Source organism: Bos mutus, chromosome 5 (assembly GCF_027580195.1).
Source record: "Bos mutus isolate GX-2022 chromosome 5, NWIPB_WYAK_1.1, whole genome shotgun sequence".
Lineage (NCBI taxonomy): Eukaryota > Metazoa > Chordata > Mammalia > Artiodactyla > Bovidae > Bos > Bos mutus.
The window spans coordinates 109737559-109757599 of NC_091621.1; the positions used below are offsets into that span (position 1 = coordinate 109737559).

The 20041-nt window shown below is 50.6% G+C and overlaps 1 protein-coding gene across 1 annotated transcript in view; it reads left to right on the forward strand.

Moving 5' to 3' along the window:
* NPTXR (neuronal pentraxin receptor) overlaps nt 1-11279 on the forward strand; it is a 43585-nt gene extending 32306 nt beyond the window's left edge. Inside the window, exons 11-14 of the mRNA XM_070370154.1 lie at nt 2479-2704; nt 3617-3864; nt 6520-6699; nt 7057-11279. Of these exons, the coding sequence (XP_070226255.1) occupies nt 2479-2704; nt 3617-3864; nt 6520-6699; nt 7057-7281 (879 nt within the window). The 3' untranslated portion in view covers nt 7282-11279. The remainder of the gene's footprint in view (nt 1-2478; nt 2705-3616; nt 3865-6519; nt 6700-7056) is intronic.
* The last annotated feature ends 8762 nt before the right edge of the window (nt 11280-20041 follow it).

A 20041-nucleotide genomic window follows, 5' to 3' on the forward strand; every position in this document is an offset into this window, starting at 1 on the left:
ACCTCCTTCAGAGGTGTGCCCCTCATGCCCAAGGAGGCCCAGTGGATGTAGGGACAGTGAGGCTAGAAGGGGGCCCATTCCAGGAGACCCGGCCCCGGCCCTTCCAGTGCTGATGTAGATGGCACTTCATGAGCTAATTGCCTCAGCCTAAGGTTTCCCGGAAGTCCCACTGCCTCAGATACAGTGGGTGGCTGGCCCTGTCACTCCATGAGCTGTCTGTGGTCAAGGAAAGATTCTGGAGGTAGCAAGCTCCCCGTCAGCTGATGTATTCAAGCCTCACAGTTTGCATTGTTTTTTCTTCTTTGGCCACACCACACAGTGTGCAGGCTCTTCATCCCCTGACCAGGGGTCGAACCCAGGGCCCCTGAAGTGGAAGCATGGGGTCTTAAACCACTGGACTGCCAGGGAAGTCCCATGCATCCTGCTTTTACAGTCCACAAGGATCTGTTACTTCCACTGTTTCCTCCTTACATCTGTCTTGCGGATGGGCAGAGTGGGGCCGGTTGTCCCTATTTTATAGAAGGGGAAACTGAGGCTTTGTGTTTAGTCAGCACCAGAGTCAGGATTCATGGGCACCTGGGGAGTTCCAAGGAGCCCTCCAGAGGGTGGACAGTGAAGATTCGTGTAATAGAGCGGGCCATGTGTACTGAGCAGTTCATCCATCCGTGCCCCGCCCCCCTCACCTGGGCTCCCCACCTGGTGGGCCAAGCAGGCGTCTGCATAGGTGGATGGCTGTGCCCTCCGACGTGGGACACTGCAGGGCATACAGGTGGCCACGCCGAGTCAAGCTGGAGCTCCCACTATGCGCCGTCTTTTAATCCTGACCACAGGCCTGCAAGTCCAACATTCCAAGTCCCCACTTTACAGAGGAGGAAAAATGACCCCAGAGAGATTAACCCACCTGCCCTCCGTCTCAGGGTGGAGTGGCGGAACCAAGTGCGTGGTCCCGTCACTGTCTGTGGTGGCAGCTCCCTCCTCTCTGGTGCTGAGTGTGGCAGTGACGCTTTGCCTGCACTGCCCTCCCCACCCCCAGCACTTTGAAGCAGGGGACACATTTATCCTCTCATCACAGGGCTAGGGAAAAAAAAGAGCTCAGAGAGGTTAAGGGACTTACCCAGTGTCACACAGCAAATGACTGACAAGGTCAGAGCTGGGCCAGTGAATCTGACCGGGGTCTCTTGTGCTTGCCCCTGAGCTGTGGGGCCGTCCCTGTAGGCACAGGGTGCTCAGGGAATGCTTGGTTGTGCTCCTGGTTTTCTGTTTGGCCCACAGTAGGGGCTCAGGGAATATCTGCCCGGTGAAGGAATCATGAGAATTCAGTGAGCTCAGGTCTGGGGCTAAGCCTGTGGTCGGGGCCCAGGGCAGGTGAACTGGGAGCCAGCAGGGCCCCTGGACAGTGAGGAAGCATCGGGCTGTCAGTAGGGAGCATGGAGGAGGGGAGAGCAGACAAAGCTTGTCTAATTTGGCTCCTAGAAGCTCAATGAATTATTCATTTCCTACTCGTCTTCCCATGACGTGTCTACCAGAGACTGTCCCTTCCCAGCATCAGGACTTGTGGCCTCAGCTGCCTTCCTCCACCCCAGAAGGGGTTTCCTCCAGCAGGGGAGGGGAAAGGAAAGACACCCTGGCTTCTGTCCCAATTCTCCTTCCCACGGGGGTCTTAAGGTGGGCCAAAGGAGGACCCTAAGACACTTTGTCCTCATCCTGGGTGGGATGGGGGTGTCTTAGACCACCCTCGAACACCCTGCTCTAGACAGCAGAGTAAACAGCCTCTGCTCACAGGCATTTACCACCTAATCATCCCCACAACCCTTCTAAATAGTCACAGTTGTGCCACATTGCCTGAGAGGAAGCAAGGGTTCAGAGAGATGGAGGCATTTGCCTCAGGCTGCACAGCAGGTTGGTTCTCGAGCTGGATTTGAGCCCTGGGCTGCCTGCCTCTGGAGTCTGTGACCTTAACCACCCATCACAGCAGCACTGGAGCCCTATTCCAGAAGCCCCCTGGTTTGTGCCCCTGGGTCTGCCCAGCACCCACACAGAGTCTTGAACCATCTTGGAGAAGTTTGGCATGTGAGTAAGTGAGGATCAGGATAGCCCACCTCTTCAAGGACCCATCAAGGTGCTGCCTTCCAGTGATGAAGTGCTCGGCAGTGGCTTTCAACCCCAATTGCATGTCGGACCCTCTGGGGGACTTTTGCAGCTCTCCACTGCTGAGCCCCATAGGCTGAGATGTCCCGAGGACAGGAGCCAGCCTGCTGTCCACTCCCGTCACACACCAGCACTGGAGACAGCCTGCTGCTGCACACCCAGTGCACATTCACTGCCTCAAAGCAGGCATTGCCATCCCATTCTACGTATGGGGAAGCTGAGGCTCAACAGGGGTCACTCAAGCAGGGCTAGTGGACATCTCTGGGACTTTGTCTCTTTCCATCCTCCCTCTGACTGACTTCGAATGTCCCTTTCTCTGTCCGTGAGCAGCAGGAGCTTCCAGCCCGAGTGAACTTCTCAGCTGCCCCAGCCCCCGCGCCCGTGGTGCCCACTGCCCTGCACTCCAAGATGGACGAGCTGGAGGGGCAGTTGCTGGCCAAGGTGCTGGCGCTGGAGAAGGAACGCATGGCCCTTGGTCACAGCAGCCAGCAGCAGCAGCAGGAGGTAGAGAAGGAGCTGGACGCCCTGCAGGACCGTGTAGCCGAACTGGAGCATGGTGGGTCCTGGGCCCCACAGAGGGCATGGTGGGCGAGGGTATCCTTGGTCCTCGGATGGTCCTCAGGGTGGCAGATTCACTCAGAAAACGTTTCCCAGAGGTTAAAGCTAGATAGGTTGGTGGGAAGAGTCTGAGGGAGAATGATTGGGATGTTTTGTCAGCATTACCAGTTAGCATTTTCCGGCTCATTTTCACCCACTGTATTCTGGGGGTGGGCTAAGTACTTGATACGCCAGCTGGTTTAACCTTCACAGACCATACAGGGGTGGCTCTGTTTATTATCCCCTAATAATAAATAAGGCTATAAATAAATAAATAAATTTTATAATATTTATTTTATTATAATTATTAAATTATTATATTTATAAATGAGTATAAGCAAATATTTATAAATAAATAAGGAAAATAAGGCTCAGAGAGGTCAAGTGACTTGCCCAAGGTCACACAGCGAGTAAGTGGTGAAGCTAGACCTTAAATCAGGTCTGACTCTAAAGCCCCTGCACTTAACCACCCCCCACAGGAGTACCTTTGCCATCAAAATGTTGTCATTTTATAACACCTGGGCCTGGCAGCACAAGGGTCATAAAATCATGGCATGTGGACATTGTACAGGTGTGAGCGTGAGGAACCCTGGCTCCGCGGTCCTCTGCTGTCACCGGCTTGCTCCGTGACCTTCAAAGTTCACTTCCTCTCACCAGGCCTCATTTTCCTCATCTGCAAAATAGGAATTTAGGACTTGTGAACTCTCAGGGAGCTTTCATCTTTTAAACTTGGTGAGGACCACCCTTGAGGCTTATAGACAAGTTGAGGTTACCAGGGGGCTAGTAGCCCTTATTCTGGAGTGTGCCCTGCCCACCTCCCCAGTCCGTGTCCACTGACCCCCACCATGTTCGCCTTGCTCACCCCGCTCAGGGTCCTCAGCCTACAGTCCCCCAGATGCCTTCAAGATCAGCATTCCCATCTGCAACAACTACATGTACGCCCGCGTGCGGAAGGCGCTGCCGGAGCTCTACGCCTTCACCGTCTGCATGTGGCTGCGCTCCAGGTCTGGCGGCACTGGCCAGGGCACCCCCTTCTCCTACTCGGTGCCTGGACAGGCCAACGAGATTGTGCTGCTGGAGGCGGGCCACGACCCCATGGAGCTGCTGATCAATGACAAGGTGAGTGAGGGCTGGGCAGAGCCGGAGGGATGGGGGTGAGGCAGGGGGGACCCTTCCAGGAGCATTTGCACTGCGCTGGTCCCAGACGGGCAGGGCCTTTCCATTCTCCTGCTCAGCAGAATCAGCACACATGAAACGCCTCCAAGGTGGATGAACCCATTCCAGGCTGGGTTCTGGGAATTCAAGATAAGCCAGACCTGGGGCTGATAGGATGAGAGCTCCTGTCTAAGAGAGGCTGTCAGTGGTGGTGTGCCATTTACAGAGGAGCGTGTGAGGATCGTGGAGATTAAGAGACTTCCCCAGCAACCCGGCTGTGGGAGCAGGACTGGAAGTGCTTCCTACAGCAGGGCATCTCAAGGGCCCCCAGGGCCCTGCTCATTCTCCTGAACAAAGAGAGAAGCAAATGAGGTCCCAGGACCTCTCTGGGGAGGGAGGTGGAAGGAAGGGCAGAAGAGCTGCTGGATTCCTTGTCCCCCTCCCCCTGGCAGTCAGCCCCATGCCCCTCCCCTCACGTGGCGAGGAGGCTGGTGCCATGGTCAAGCTCTGGCCTGAATGCTGGATTTGAATCCTAGTTCTGCCGCTGTCCCTCTGTGTGACCTTCGACTAGTCACTTACCCTCCCTGTGCCTCAGTTTCCTCATCTGTAAAGCAGGAATAACAATAACCTCAACTGTACATGGTTGTGGTGAGAATTAAATGGCTTAAATACATGTAAACGGCTTTGAGCAGAACCTGGAGTTTAACAAACTTGGATAAACGTGCCCCATTTTTATCATTCAGAGTCCCGTGCTAGTACTTTACCCATATCATCATCCTTGACCCAACAGCCCCAGGAAGTAGACACCCTATTATCTCCATTTTGCAGATGGAAAAGCTGAGGTTCAGTGGAGGCAAATAACGCACCCTGGCCACAAAGCTGGTGAAGGGGTGATGATGTGATGTGGGGGTCTTGGGCTCCACTGTTCTGCCCTTGGGTCACCAATCTTCCCTATGCCCAGGCTCCCACCCTGTCACCACTCTCCCAGGAGTGGACAGGGCAGGACAAGCTGGGGAGACAGGGGGAGTGATGTAGCAGGGGCATGGTGATTAAGGGGGAAGCAAGGTGAGCATCTTATCATGCCATTCCCCACAGATATCTTCCCCAGCCTGACATGTTGCTTTGGGTCTTGATGGCATGCTGGTCTTTTGAGATGCCCTTGGAAATGCAGAGAACATATATTGCACCCACTTGTGACCAGCCCACAGGCACACAGAGCTGCTGGGAGTGGCTGACAGCAGAACCCTGCTCAGCAGGAGGTGCCTTTCATGGTGTCCTGGAGGAGGAGGAAAGAGATAGGCCCAGGGGACAATGAATTTCCCTTGTGGCCCAGTACACACTTACCCTCTAAGTCCATCAGAGAGTAGCTGGATGACATCTAGATCGTGCTACCCAGTTCACCTTCATAACCCCCCTGATGCCATCCTTGGCTCTGCCCATGGTAGTAGTCACTTCTAGTATAATAGAAGGAATTCAGCACCCTGGACAGGGCACAAGGCAGCCCAATTTCCTGACATTCTGGTGCCTTTTGATTACCCTCCTCACAAACTACTCACAGTTCTCATTTTATTCCAGCCTCTAATCCCTTGCCGCTGCTGTGCAAACCGACCCCTCCCCCAACCTTGGTTTGCCTTACAGTGGAATTTCCAGAGTTCATTATACTTCCAGATGTGTTTAGATTTCACATCTTCTGTTCCCACACTCCTCTCTGCCTCTGGGCCTTCACGGCTTCTGTGTCTCCCACATGGCCCCTGTGTTACTCTGGCTTGTGATATTGTCCCTGAAGTCCTCCCCTCCTGTGCAGACTCAGCTCATTTTAGGACCGGATCCATATCCCCCGGTGTCCAGAACAAGGCCTGGCATCAAGTAGGCCTCAGAGAACATTGTAATAAATTGTGATCTCAGAGAACCTAGGAGATGAAAGAGCCCTTTGGGAGCCCCAAATCCACAAGCAGCAAGTACCTTTCATCTCACAGGCCAACTCCAATCAATCAGCAGTGCCTTCCAAAAGCACTGCGATGAGAAAGATTCCGAGGGTGAGTCTAGGCTCATGATTGATTAGCCATGTCTGCCTTGGGTGGAGTAGGAGGCAGAGGTGGCTGCATATTTGCCATCCTTTGCCCAAGCCCCTGACTTTATGGATGAGGAGACTGAGGCACAGGGAGGAAAGACCAACCTCCCCAGGGTCCCACAGGGCGTTGTGGTTGACAATGCTCGGCCTCCAAGTACAAGGCTTGTTCCATCATTCCCAGCACTTCTTGAGCCCAGCTGTGTGCTGGGCACTATGTGAGATATTCAGGGAAGGGAGGCTTGTGAGATACAACTCCCACCCAGCGTGACCTTACAGGCCTGTCAGAGAGTGAATAAACTACCTAGAAACAACCAAAACCCAACACTGAGTAGTCCCTTGTGATCTGAGTGAAGTGCCTGATGATATTGCTACATTGTGGGGAAAGAGGAAAGAGTGGCTGGAAAGACACTGGGCAGGGAGGACAGGCAGGGTCAGATCTTGGGTCAGACCCTGGAAGGAGGGTCACTGGTCTCCCCATCCCCCATCCCACTGCTTCAGCCTTGGGGCTTGTGGCAGCTCTGACCCGGGGCTGGGGGACCTGTTTCCAGGTGGCCCAGTTGCCCCTGAGCCTGAAGGACAATGGCTGGCACCACATCTGCATCGCCTGGACTACAAGGGATGGCCTGTGGTCTGCCTACCAGGATGGAGAGCTGCGGGGCTCTGGTGAGAACCTGGCTGCCTGGCACCCCATCAAGCCTCATGGGATCCTTATCCTGGGCCAGGAGCAGGTAAGGGTCAGGGTGGGATGCAACTAGATATCCCACCCACTCCAGGCGCCTCAGGAGGAGGGGTAGGCGGAGGGTCCCTGAGAGCACAGAAGTGAGCACTCAGTCTGACCCAGCCATTCTGCAGATGGGCAGACTGAGCGAGACCGGCCCAAGGGGCAGGGCCAGAACCTTGGGGCGGGACTAGGACCTTGGGGCGGGGCTAGAACCTTGGGGCGGGACCAGGACCTTGGGGCGGGGCTAGAACCTAGAGGGGGCGGGGCTTCAGCAAGGAAGGAGTTTTGACTCACTGAGCACCTGCGTATCTTTTCTCTCCCTCACTCCATGTCTTTCTTGTTTCTTTCTGCTCTTTTGGTCCAGGATACCCTAGGCGGCCGGTTTGATGCCACCCAGGCCTTCGTGGGTGACATTGCCCAGTTTAACCTCTGGGACCACGCCCTGACACCAGCCCAGGTCCTGGGCATTGCCAACTGTACGGGGCCACTGCTGGGCAACATCCTCCCATGGGAGGACAAGCTAGTGGAGGCCTTTGGGGGTGCAACGAAGGCCGCCTTTGATGTCTGTAAAGGCAGGGCCAAGGCATGAGGGGCCACCTCGTCCAGGGACCCCTCCCTTGCCTGCAAATTCGGGGACCTTCCGGGCGGGAGCACATTCCCTCCTTAGCCTACCCACACATGCACTGGTCTCCTTCTTTGCCCCACTCCTGGCCATGCCTCCCGTTTCCCCCACCTGTACCCACACCTCCAGAACGCCCTGCCCTTGATGGCTGTCCCCTGATCCCACTTGAATGGGGACAAGCAGCTTGAGTCAAAAGGTCAAGCCTGGGCTGAGTCCAGGGCCTGGCAGGGGGTGCATCGCAGTACCCATGACTCTTGCCCCACTGCTGGCATTAGAGTGGAGCCGTATCTCACCCCATGTCCCCTTACCCATCAACCACAGCTGATTCCACTGATCTCACAGCACCATCCATGGGGCTGTGTACAGGCGAAGGGCCCACTGTCTCAGTGGCAGGGATGGTTATCTGTCCCCTTTCCTCCGTGAGGCAGGCGTGCCCCCCTTCCTCTTCAGGGCCATCTTGGGCTGTGAAGCTGTCCCCCAGCTGAGAGGGAATGACAAACCACACTGGAGACTCAGACTCACCCCCTTCCATCTTTCCACCAGCTGCCAGTCACGGGCAGGGGAATCTTGGTGAAGCTTCTCCCCCCCAACCCCTGCCCCCACCTGCACCCTTTCTTCCTCCTCTTTCCTTGTTTCTTTGTGTGCTGAATGGTTGCTTTGAATGTTGGTTCCCTGCCTGGCCCAGCCCCACCTCAATTTCCAGGACATTCCCTTCCCAGCTCCAGCCTGGAGGGTTGGGGACCAAGATCTCAGGAGGCCCATCATGGCTGCGTCCACTGGCATGGTCACCTTGCCCCTTCTGTGACCAGAACAGGGCATGGAGCACTTCAGCCTGGGCTGGGGACAGCGTGGGACAGAGGCATGTGCCCCAGGAGACCCAGGCTCTGGCAGAGCCACAGTACTGATCTGCTCTGCATGGCCCTGCAGCCTTTGGGGAAGGAAAGAAGCAGAGAGGGCAAGGAGAAGCACGGAGTGGCGTGCAGAGCTCTGGATGAGAAGAAGGAGCCCCTGGTTCCTGGTCTCTGCTGCCAGCCTGCTGTGTAGTCTGCTGTCAGTCCCTACTCTCCCCTGGCTGGCGATCCTCATTTGTGAGCTTTGGTCATTTCTGAGAGGTCTCCAGATCAAAAGTAGGATGGTCTGTGATTCCAGGTGGATAGGGTGGGACAAGCCTGAGAACCTACCTAGATGTCAAGGTGCATAGCAGGGGCAGGCCCTGGGACTGGGCAGCAGATGGGATCTGGCTAGGCATGGGTCAGGGTCAGCAGCTGGCTCCAGAGAGTCAAGGGCAAGGGGAAGGGTCAAGGCAGACCAAACTCATACACAGATTAAGGTCAGCTCTTCTGGATCACCCCCAGCCTGGCACCCTTGCCCATCTGAGTGTTTCAAAGGGCTGGTGGCTAACCTGGGCCCTACCCTTGAGTCCCCACCGGCTCCCCCAAGACAATGGAAGAATATCAGAGCTGAGAAAAGCCACCCCAGTCTGACCTCTTGTTGCTCATATGAGGAGGAGCTCAGAGAGGGCAAGTGACTTGCACAGGATCACACAGCTCAATGGAGCTGAGCCAGGACTAGAAGCCAGTGCTCTTTCCCCCACACCATACTTCTTGCCTGTGAGAGTCTTTTGAGTCCAGCCTAAACCTAACAGGATGGACATTTGAGGGGTCAGAATGCTTTCCAACATTCCAACAATGCTTTCCAACACTGGACCACTTTCCTGTATGAAACATACAGACATCCCACCCCCGATCCCTGGAAGGTAGGGTGGGAGAAGTGTGATCTCCTGGCACTCTGGCAGGAATGGAGCTGAGAACACTGGGGTCCCTCCCCAGTTACCTACCAGGTGTCTGGACAGATGTTGGCTACTTAAGTCAGATGGGCACTGGTGGCGTTTTGTTCCTTTAGTTCCCTGTCTCTGCTCCCCACATCCACTTAGCCTGAGGCACGATGCCCGAGCTACAGACTGTGGGGCGCAGGGCCATGGAGGCTTTTCCAAGACTTGTTGCTTCCAGCCCCCAGATCCTCGTTTCCATTTCAAGAGCGCAAATAGACCATTCACCACTTCCAGCCCAACTCCCCCTAGAAGGAGGGATGGCGCGCTTTAGCGAGAACGTGCGGAGATCTAGTTGCCCTGGTAACAGCCAATGACATCAGCCCCGCTGCTGGGTCAAGCATCTCATGATGACATACGCTGTTGCTGGGGTGACGGTGAAATTTGGAATTTAGATTTCAGAAACACTGGGCTTTATTGGGTTTATGGTATTGTCTTTGAGGGAGCAGCTTTTGTGGAGGCCTTGAGGGGAAAGAAAGAATCTTAGGAAGGAGGTGACAGAACTTGTTTGGTCACTCGAGCCCACCCAGAAACATTATCCCAAGTCCTTTATGCTTTGTCATGGTGATCATGAGACTTCTGACCTGTGCTGAATCACCCTGGTCAGCCCTCCAGAGGGAACAGGAACAAAACCAGAGATGTTGCCATGTAGGCTCTGAGTCTGGGCCATCGGTGAGTGGCCTGGGTACCTATTTACATTCCAGAATGATGAATGTCCCAAGTCCCCACTCCTCCGTCTACTGATTATCCTTCTTTGCTGAATGCCTGTTGTTTGGACTCCAGCTTTGACCTTCAGCTACTTCCAGGCACAGCCAAAAAGATGGGGAGGAGAGAGGTGCTCAGCTGCATCCTCGAGCTACTCCCAGCTGAAAATGAGTCTGGACCCATGTCTGTTACACCCTTGTAACCTTGCCATGCTGGGCACCTCACAGGGATCAACTCATTCACCCTCACAACAGTTCTAAGTAGGACTGTTCTTAGTCCCATTGTACAAGTAGAGAAATGGAGGCCCAGAGAGGTTAAGTAACCTGCCCATGTCAATCAACCCACAAGTGATGGAACCCAGCATTCAAAGCCAGTGACATCCAGGGCCCACCCTTCAGCCTGAGGGGACAGGCGCTACCATTGCCTGTGGAGTGGGGTTTGGCTATCTACTGCTCCTGAGCCTGTTCACCCTGACCCAGAGGAACACAGAGGTGAGGGATGGACTGGCCCCTGGGCCAGAGTCCCCTTGAGTGAGTCCAAGGGAGGGTTCTTAGCCCCTTCAGGGAGCACGTCCCTGTGAGGGGTGCTCACAGCCCAGCCCTTCTCTCACTGGCTGGAGTTTCCAGGACAGCTGAAGGGAGAGGAAGCTGGGTGTCTCCCAAGAGTCCCAGGCTGCAAAGGGGAGAGAGCTGACCCTTCTCAAACCCCTGCTTTGGGCCCAGCCGTGCGCCAGGTGCTTCACAGCTCTTATCTGCCAGACTTTCCCACCTTGTGGCACATGGCGCCCCTAACCAACATCCCAAGAGGCCGATCACCTTGCCACATCTGTGCAAGACCTGGGACCACAGGCGTGGACAGGAAGGGCTCTGAAGCCCTCTTTTTACAGATGAAGATGCCAGGGCCCAGGGAGGATGAGCAGTCTTTGGGGTTACCCAGCCGGAATACTGGGAGACCTGAACCCAGCATTCTGACTCTGCATTCAGTGCTCGCTCCATGATGCAGCGGTCCTAGCCCCCCCCTCAAATGGGTCCCCTCTTCACTGTGTTTCCCAGCATCCTTGCTCTGAGCAAACCGGGGAAGGGACACAACCCACCCCCAAAAGATGGAATCATTCTCTTAACCGTCTTTGTCCCAACTGCCTGCCACTCCAAACCCGTCCCCCTGGCCCCTGACCCTGCTGGGTGGGGAAGAGGCTCACGTGGGCCCAGGCTGAGCAGTGAATGAGCATGTCAAGCTGTCAGACTCTGTGAAATTAGTGCATCCTACTGGCAACCCGCCTCCCTGATCCCGCCTGATTTTGTACATAAAGTGACATGAGATGCAACATGTGTGTGTATGTGTGTGCGCGCGTGTGTGTGTGTATGCTATGTCATGGTTTTTGTTACTTTTTGTTTTTGTAAATTTGAATGTCCAAAATAAACGTGATGTTTACTCTGAGGCTCTTCTTGCAAAGGTGGGGCTACCCTGGGGGTATTGGGCAGGAATGAAGTGGCTACTACTTGGAGCAGGGCAGTAGGTAAAGACAGAGGGGGTGCCACCCCACTATGCCAAAGCCTCACCCAACTCCACCTGTGCCCCCCTAACCTGACAGGCTCTGCCAGGTACCAGGGACAGACACACCCCTGTTTCCAGGATTTCTGCAGGAAGGATGTAAAGAACACGCGTCCCACATGGAGAGTGTCCCAGTTCTGATAACTGGGCTTTGGCCTCATTCCTAACACCTCATCCCCACCTCGTGCCCCAGTTACGGGATCCCAGTTCCTGACTTGTTCCCTGAGACCCAATCTGCCTGAATTACTTGCCTGGGTCCCCAGAGCATCCCTTGGGGTCCTGGGGAGATGGGGTGGTGGAGTGGGAGGAGCCCTGTTGTATTTCAACGGTCTACCTGGACCCCTGTGACTCGCGTCAGAGACTAGACTGACTCTCAGCGTCAGGGTCTGCTACCCCCGCCCACCCCTCCAGGGCTCAACCCATCCCTGAGAGGTCTTGACTTGGTCCCCAGCTCTCCCCGTGCAGACCACCTCAGGGGCACAGCCTCCACCCTCCTGCCCCATCAATATTGTCACTGCTCCTAGTTAGACCTTGTCCTCAGATGATCCCTGGGAAATGCCAGGGGGCCAGTCTGGGGTTACAGGAAGTCACACCAGCAGAACAGCCTTCTCAGGCTTTTCCAAAGTTTCCCAAACTTCCAACAAGAGGAATTCACCCCCATGAAGCAAAGGGTATAGCTGGAAGCAGCACTTCAAACAGGAAAACCATGTTTGAAGTGCACTGAGTAATCTGAAAATCTCCTGCGCTTTCTGCATTCTACTCCAGAACAAATCCAGATTTGTTTTAAAACATTGCTTTTCATTACTTAGCACTGAGCAAAATGAAGCTGCAGGCAGATTTGCTTTGTTTATCCTCTCTTCCACCGGTTTACCTACAACACCCTCTTTCCCTCTGTCCCACTCAACTGGCACCATCCAACCGTGGTTAAATCCCGCTGTCCACCTGCTTCCTGCCAGCACCTGCACATCTGAACACTGATGGGGAAAAGCACAGGGCTCTGATGTGTGCTGACTCTCATTTTACATTCATGGTCAGAGGTCTCCAAGGGGCGTTTCTTCCTTTCCAGCTAGTAAATTCTCTCTGGAGGAAGATAGCATCATCCAAACTCACATATTTTTGCCACATGAGGTTTGGCAGTACATAAGAAATGATCAGACATATCTGGAGACAAACTGAATGACTGAAAATCAAGAGTGAAAAAAACTTTTAAGGGCTAATAGCCCTACACGTGATAGAGTTGCACGGAAGTAAACAAATACACTATATTCAAGACAGGCACATATGAACACATCCACACACATCCACATGAGGACAAGGAAAGCTGTGGAAACTGGAATAATAGTGTATCGATGTATCTTGGCAATACTGTACTATAGCTTTGCAAGATGTTACCACTGATGGTAACTAAAAAGGGAACATAGGCTCTCTCTATCATTTCTTACAATTTAATGTGAATCTATAATTGTCTCAAAATTAAAAGTCTAATTTTAAATAAATCTCTATAGGAGATTCTTATAGTGGAGTTATGAGACCCACGCTTCGAAAATAATCATGGTTAATATATCTAAGAATTCAGATGGCAAATAGAATTTCGAAAGAGAATTGTAAACTAAAAAATAAATGAAAATTCCAGAACTGAAAGATACATTAACTGAACTTATGAGCTTAATAAATAGGTGTAACAGCAGATCAAACACAGCTGAAGAAGGAATTGTGCACTCCATCAGCGATCTCAAAAGAAATCATCCTTAATGAAGACGGAGGGGAAAGAAGAGAAAGTACGGGGCGGGGGAAAGCACAAGATTCATATGGAAAGTAATGAAAAGCTCTAATATGAGGAGCTCCAGAAAGGGAGGGAGCAAATAGGGCAGAAATCAAATCTGAATAGACAATGTTTCCAAGGTACACACTTTCCATGCCTAGTGCAGGAACATTCCACACGATGGGGCAGCTAAGCCTTTGCACCACAATTACTCAAGGCCGTGCGCCCTAGAGCCCGTGATCCCAACGAGAGAAGCCGCAGCAACGATAAACCTGCGCAGCAGCTGGAGAGGGCCTCCCACTCACTGAAACTAGAGAAAGCCCGCACGCAGCAACGAAGACCCAGCAAGCCAAAATAAATAAAGAGAATCTCGGGGAACGTCAAGGATGGGAAACACAAAGAAAACCGTAACTGGGACTTTGATAGTGAAACAGCTGTAAATCAAAGACAAATTCTTAACAGATCCCAGAGAAAAAAGATACATGATCTTCCAAGGAGCAAGGACCAGAGCAACAGCTAACTTCTCAAGAGAAGGGATGGAAAAAGGAAGACAATAAAATGCTGAAAGGAAGTAATTGCCACCCTAGAATTCCACATTCACTGAAGACCCTTCAAAAATGAAGATGATATTGGGGATTCCCTGGCAGTCACTGGTTAGGACTCCACACTGTCACTGCTGGGGCTTGGGTTCAATCAGTGGTCGAGGAACTAAGATCCCACAAGGAAGATGACAAAAAGATGTTTTCAGACAAAAAAAAAAAACCACAGAATATTTATCACCAAGGCTTTTTGTTATCAACAGTTTCTCTTAAAGGACAGACTGCTTTAGGGAGAAGGGGAAAATGGAAAGGAAAAGGAAATATGGAAATTCCAATGAAGAACAAAGGAGAGGGGGGATATGTGGATAAATCTAAGTTAATATTGATAGGGAAAAAATTATGTCTCGTGAGCTTTAAAATTCATGGCAGCAACAGAATTAAAAAGTGGGTAAATGCAACTAAAATATCCTAATGTCTGCATGGTCCTGGAAATAGTTAAAGTATTAATTTTATGTTTGATTTTAACAAGCATAGTATCAATATTGAATTCTCCTAGGGTAATCAGTAAAAGGATTGTAAAAAAAAAAATGTAACTAACAAGTTAACTATAGGAGAATAAAATAGAATAATAAAAATCCAAAGAAGGCCAGAAAAGGAAAAAAAGAAAAAGGAACACAGAAAGGGAGGGATTAGTAGAAAATAGTGAAGTTATTGATTTAAACCTAAATTGAACATCAGTGGTTAATTAAATGTGAAAAGATAAATATTCCAATGAAAATATTAATATTGTCAAATTGGACTTTAAGTCTATAGAAAGGTTGAAATTAAAAGGATAGAAAAATATGTACCATGCAAACACTAATTCAAAGAAATTTTGTCTATGGACTTTCCTGGCGGTCCAGTGGTTAAGACTCTGGGCTTCAATGCAGGTTGTTTGGGTTCCAGCCCTTGTCAGGGGACTTCAGTCCCACATGCCACAGAGCTCAGCCGAAAAACAAATAAATAAACAAAGTACGTTGATGTAGCTATACTCAAAGTAGACTTAAAGCCAAGAAGCACTGCTAGAGATAGAAGGCCCATTTCATGATGGTAAAGAGTCAGTCTCTTAGGAAGAGATAATTATAAATTTGCATGTGTGTGTCAACACAGCTTTATAGTTATATAAAGTAAAAATTGATAGAAACAAAAGGAAAGGTTGACAAATCCATAGTTGTAGTGAGATATTTTAACATACCTATCTAAATGATTTATAGGGCTAGCAGAAAAAAAATTTCAGTATAAGTATGAAGCCCAAGCTGGAATCAAGATTGCCAGGAAAAATATCAATAACCTCAGATAGGCAGATGACACCACCATTACAGCAGAAAGCAAAGAAGAACTAAAGAGCTTCTTGATGAAAGTGAAAGAGGAGAGTGAAAAAGTTGGCTTAAAACTCAACATTAAAAAAACTAAGATCATGGCATCCGGTCCCATCACTTCATGGCAAATAGATGGGTAAACAATGGAAACAGTGACAGACTTTATTATCTTGGGCTCCAAAATCACTGCAGATAGTGACTGCAGTCATGAAATTAAAAGACGCTTGCTCCTTGGAAGAAAAACTATGACTAACCTAGACAGCATATTAAAAAGCAGAGACATTACTTTGCCAACAAAGGTCTGTCTAGTTAAAGCTATGGTTTTTCCAATAGTCATGTATGGATGTGAGTTCAGTTCAGTTCAGTCGCTCAATCATGTCCGACTTTTGCGACCCCATGAACCGCAGCACGCCAGGCCTCCCTGTCCATTACCAACTCCCAGAGTCCACCTAAACCCACGTCCATCGAGTCGGTGATACCATCCAACCGTCTCATCCTCTGTCGTCCCCTTCTCCTCCTGCCCTCAGTCTTTCCCAGCATCAGGGTCTTTTCAAATGAGTCAGCTCTTCACATCAAGTGGCCAAAGTATTGGAGTTTCAGCTTCAACATCAGTCCTTCCAATGGAACACAAAGAAAGCTGAGTGCTGAAGAATTGGTGTTTTTGAACTGTGGTGTTGGAGAAGACTCCTGAGAGTCCCTTGGACAGCAAGGAGAGCAAACCAGTCCATCCTAAAGGAGATCAGTCCTGATGTTGAAGCTGTAGCTCTAATACTTTGGCCACCTGATGCGAAGAACTGACTCATTTGAAAAGACCCTGATGCTGGGAAAGGAGGAGAAGGGGACGACGGAGGATGAGATGGCTGGATGGCATCACTGACTTGATGGACATGAGTCTGAGTAAGCTCCAAGAGTTGGTGATGGACAGGGAAGCCTGGCATGCTGCAGTCCATGGGGTCGCAAAGAGTCGGACACAATTGAGAGACTGAACTGAACTGATAGAACATCTGAACAAAATGGTAAACAGACTTGGCCTAACAGAGCAACTACAGAATAGACATTCTTTCCAATTATGTGTGAAAATTTTACCCATACTGACTATAGGGAGTAAAATAATGCCTCTCCCCCAAAGATGTCCACATCGTGATCCCCAGGACCTGTGACTATGTTCTCATGTGGCAGAGGGAAACAAGTTTGTGGATAGAATTAATGTTGCTAATCAGATGACCGTGAGATAAAGAGATTAATGAGGATTATCTGGTTGGGCGCAAGGTAATCATTGGGGTCCTCAGAAATAAAGAGGCTGAAGAGTCCGTGTCAGAAGAAGACAGGAAGTCTCTAGAAACCGGAAAAGGGAAAGAAATAGCCTTCTGCAGAGACTCAGAAAGGAACACAACTCTGGGGACACCTGATTTTAGCCTACTGAGACCCATTTCAGACTTCTGACTCCAGAACTGTAAGAATAACAAATGTATGTCATCTTAAATCACGATTTTTCCATTATCTATGACTTGCAGCCAATGCAATTGCTGATTCCAGGGTGTCCATCATTAACCATCCTAAACAGCAGGGGCAGTGCATGAAAGGGTACAGCCAGAACATAGGCTGGATCTCGGGGATCAATGTGAGCTGAGTCTGAAGAAGCAGGGTAGGATCCTATCTACCTCATTTATTTATGAAACATTTACTAAGCACCTACTCTCTGCTAGGTCCTGAGTGAAACACAGCAATGTGGAGATGAACAAGACAAAGTCCTTGCTCTCAGGAAGCTCACGGGGAAGGACGGGAAACTAAAGTCAAGTAGAAAACAGTGGAGAAGAGCAGTGACAGGCACGTGCCCTGGATGCGAAGGGAGTACAGAGGACTTTTCTGGTTGCAAGTGATAGAATCCCAACGTGTGCAAGAGAAGACCAAAAATGTATGGGCTACTAGAGTCAAAAGGAGGGATGGCTAGAGGCAGAATGTGGGCAGAGAGGATGCAGGGAGGTGAGCAACGGCATGGAGTGTGTGGAGAGCCATGAGAGCTGGGGTGGCTTGGGCATAAAGCACAGAGGAGACGGAGGTGCCCACAGGCCACACTATGGTGGGGGCCAGCCTCAAATGCCAGGCCATGCGTCTGGATGTCATTTGGTAGGCAATGGGCAACTGTGGAGGGAGGGAAGCAGTTGTTAAAGAGAGGAAGGGAGGGACTTCCCTGGTGGTCCAGTGGCTAAGACTGAGTTCCCAATGCAGGGGACCTGGGTTTAAGCCCTGGTCGGGGAACTAGATTCCACATGCTGCACCTAAGACCTGGTGCAGCCAAAATAAATAAATACTTTAAAAAAGAGAGAGAGAAATGCAAAATGGTGAAATTTGGGTGTTAGAAGTATCACGCTGACTGTGGTATGGAGGGTGGATCAGAGAAGGGCAAGACTGCAGCCAGGCATTCCTTTTAGGAGGTTATTGCAATAATACAGGTGGGATGGTGGTTCTGCGTCTATGAGGAGTGCCATCAGAAGGGGATGTAAGCAGAACACAGGAGTCAGAATCAGAAGGCTCGTGATTGATTTCAGGTGGGTGACGGTCGTGGGAAAGGAGAAGGACCAGATTCCCTGATTTATTTTTTATTCTATTATTTTTTAATATTTATTTATTTTTGGCCATGTCAGGTCTTAGTTGCAGCTCAGGGGCTCCAGAACATGTGAGTTCAGTAATTGTGGCGGGCAGGCTTGGTTGCCTCATGAGGCAAGTGGGATCTTAGTTCCCCCATCAGAGATTGAACCCATGTCCCCTGCACTGGTAGGCAGACAATTCTTGACAACTGGACCACCAGGGAAGTCTCAAATTCCCTGATTTCTGATGGAGGCAACTGGGAGTGGGGTTAATGCCATTGATCAAGATGGGGATGCAGGAGAGGAGTTTGGAGGAAGATGATGGATTCAGATTACACTGAGTATAGAGGGTTTGTGGGACATTCTGGTGGAGACAGTCAAGGGGCAGCTGGATATTTAGGCCTATAACTCCAAGGAGAAGCCTAATCTGGAGAAACACAGGAGCCATCAAAATCTACAGGGACATTGACAATAGAATCATTGTCAGTTCGGTGGCTCTGCAGCCTACTTTGAAGATGAGTTTAGTCAACAGTTTTATCCCAGCAGAGTGGATGGGTCCTGTAAGAAACAAACTACAAGGGTCTATTGTATTCTGCTCTTCAGGAGGTCACTGGTAACCATGGAAGAAAGAATTTTGGTGGCATTGTGGGAGTGTAAGCCAGATTGCAGTGGGCTGCAGAATGAATGGGAGGTGAGAAAGAGAAGACAGAAAACGTGGACCCCTTTGGGGAGAAGTTTGGATGAGAGGCGGAAGCAAGAGCTTCATCCCCCTCAAAGGCCACCTTCCATCTCCTGGAGGAACTTGGCAAAGAGGATTGGGAAAATCTGGAGGCTGAATCAGATGTTCCATGGACCCCAGATCACACCAGGGAGGCAAGCTGGGAGTCGCCAAAGGCCTAGGGAACCTTAAACTTACAAGTCTCAAAACTAAACCTGCTGTACCTGCCTTTATCTACCTATTCCAAATCCAGTCTGCCATCTTCTCCATCCAAGTAATCGTCCATAACTCAAATCTGCCCATGTTTCCGCCCCACCTACAACCCCCCAGCAGCTACTTTCCCCACTCTCACCTCACCTCCCTGAACTGGCATTCAAAACCCTACTTTCCAGAGTTCCCTGGCAGTGCAGTGGTTAGGACTCAGTACTTTTGCTGCTGTGGTCTGAGTTCAATCCCTGGTCGAGGAACAAAGATCTCACAAGCCGTGCAGAACAGCCAAAAACAAACAAACAAAAAACTCTACTTCCCTCTGCATCTTCACCTCCACAGTCTTCACTACCCCCTCTTCCTCTACCCAGGCCTCCTGGAGCCACAGAAGTTCCCAGTGAACTCTGCTCTCCCACCTTCATTAGCCTACTAGTCATCTTAGACTCAGTCTACTCAAACACTACCTCCTTTGAGTTAGCTACTCCCTCCTTGGAGAGAACCAGGACCTTGCCCACACCTCGATCAGAACTCAGGTAGAATGAATTACTCTGTGTCTATTTGTTGACATGGCTTTCCCCACACTGGACCATGCTTGCTATGGGACCAAGGTCCCCATTATTCCTTATTCCTTATCCCCTCATTCCTCTCTGAATCATCAGCACCTGGCAAGGGCTGAGTTCCCAGCAAGTGCCAAAGAATGTGAAGTGGAGATCCACCCAGAGTACCCATCATGAGAGGGTAAATGTTTAAAATATGAAGTACTTCACTGACCCTTTGATCCACCAGTCAAAACCTTGAATCTGCAGGGTTATCTCCCTTCCCCCCTTTCCTTTCTCCCTAATTGTACTAATACATTCAGATTAATTTCTCCTAAGGGAAAGAAAAGGCAGGCTCTGGAAAACTATATCTTTAAGTCATATGCTACAGTGTCTCCTACGGACCAGGTTGAGGCAGCTCTATGAGGGTGTGCCGCAGTGCAAGAGCCCTGGGTTCCTTCTCTAGGAACCTAACCTTGATTTTTTTTTCCTTTTACAAACTATTTAACCTCTCTGAACCTTAGTTCAGATGGATGTGGTTACGAATACTATTACCTAAAAGAACTGTGGAGAGAATCAGGTGCAATACTCATGCAAAAGCCCTACATGATGTTACTTTATATTAGGCTTTTGTTCAGTTCAGTTCAGTCGCTCAGTCGTGTCCAACTCTTTGAAACCCCATGGACTGCAACACACCAGGCTTCCTTGTCCATCACCAACTCCTGGAGCTTACTCAAACTCATGTCCACCAAGTCAGTGATGCCATCCAACCGTCTCATCCTCTGTCACACCCTTCTCCTCCTGCCTTCAATCTTTCCCAGCATCAGGGTCTTTTCAAATGAGTCCTTTGTATCAGCTGGCCAAAGTATTGGAGTTTCAGCTTCAGCATCAGTCCTTCCAATGAATATCCAGGACTGATTTCCTTTAGGATGAAC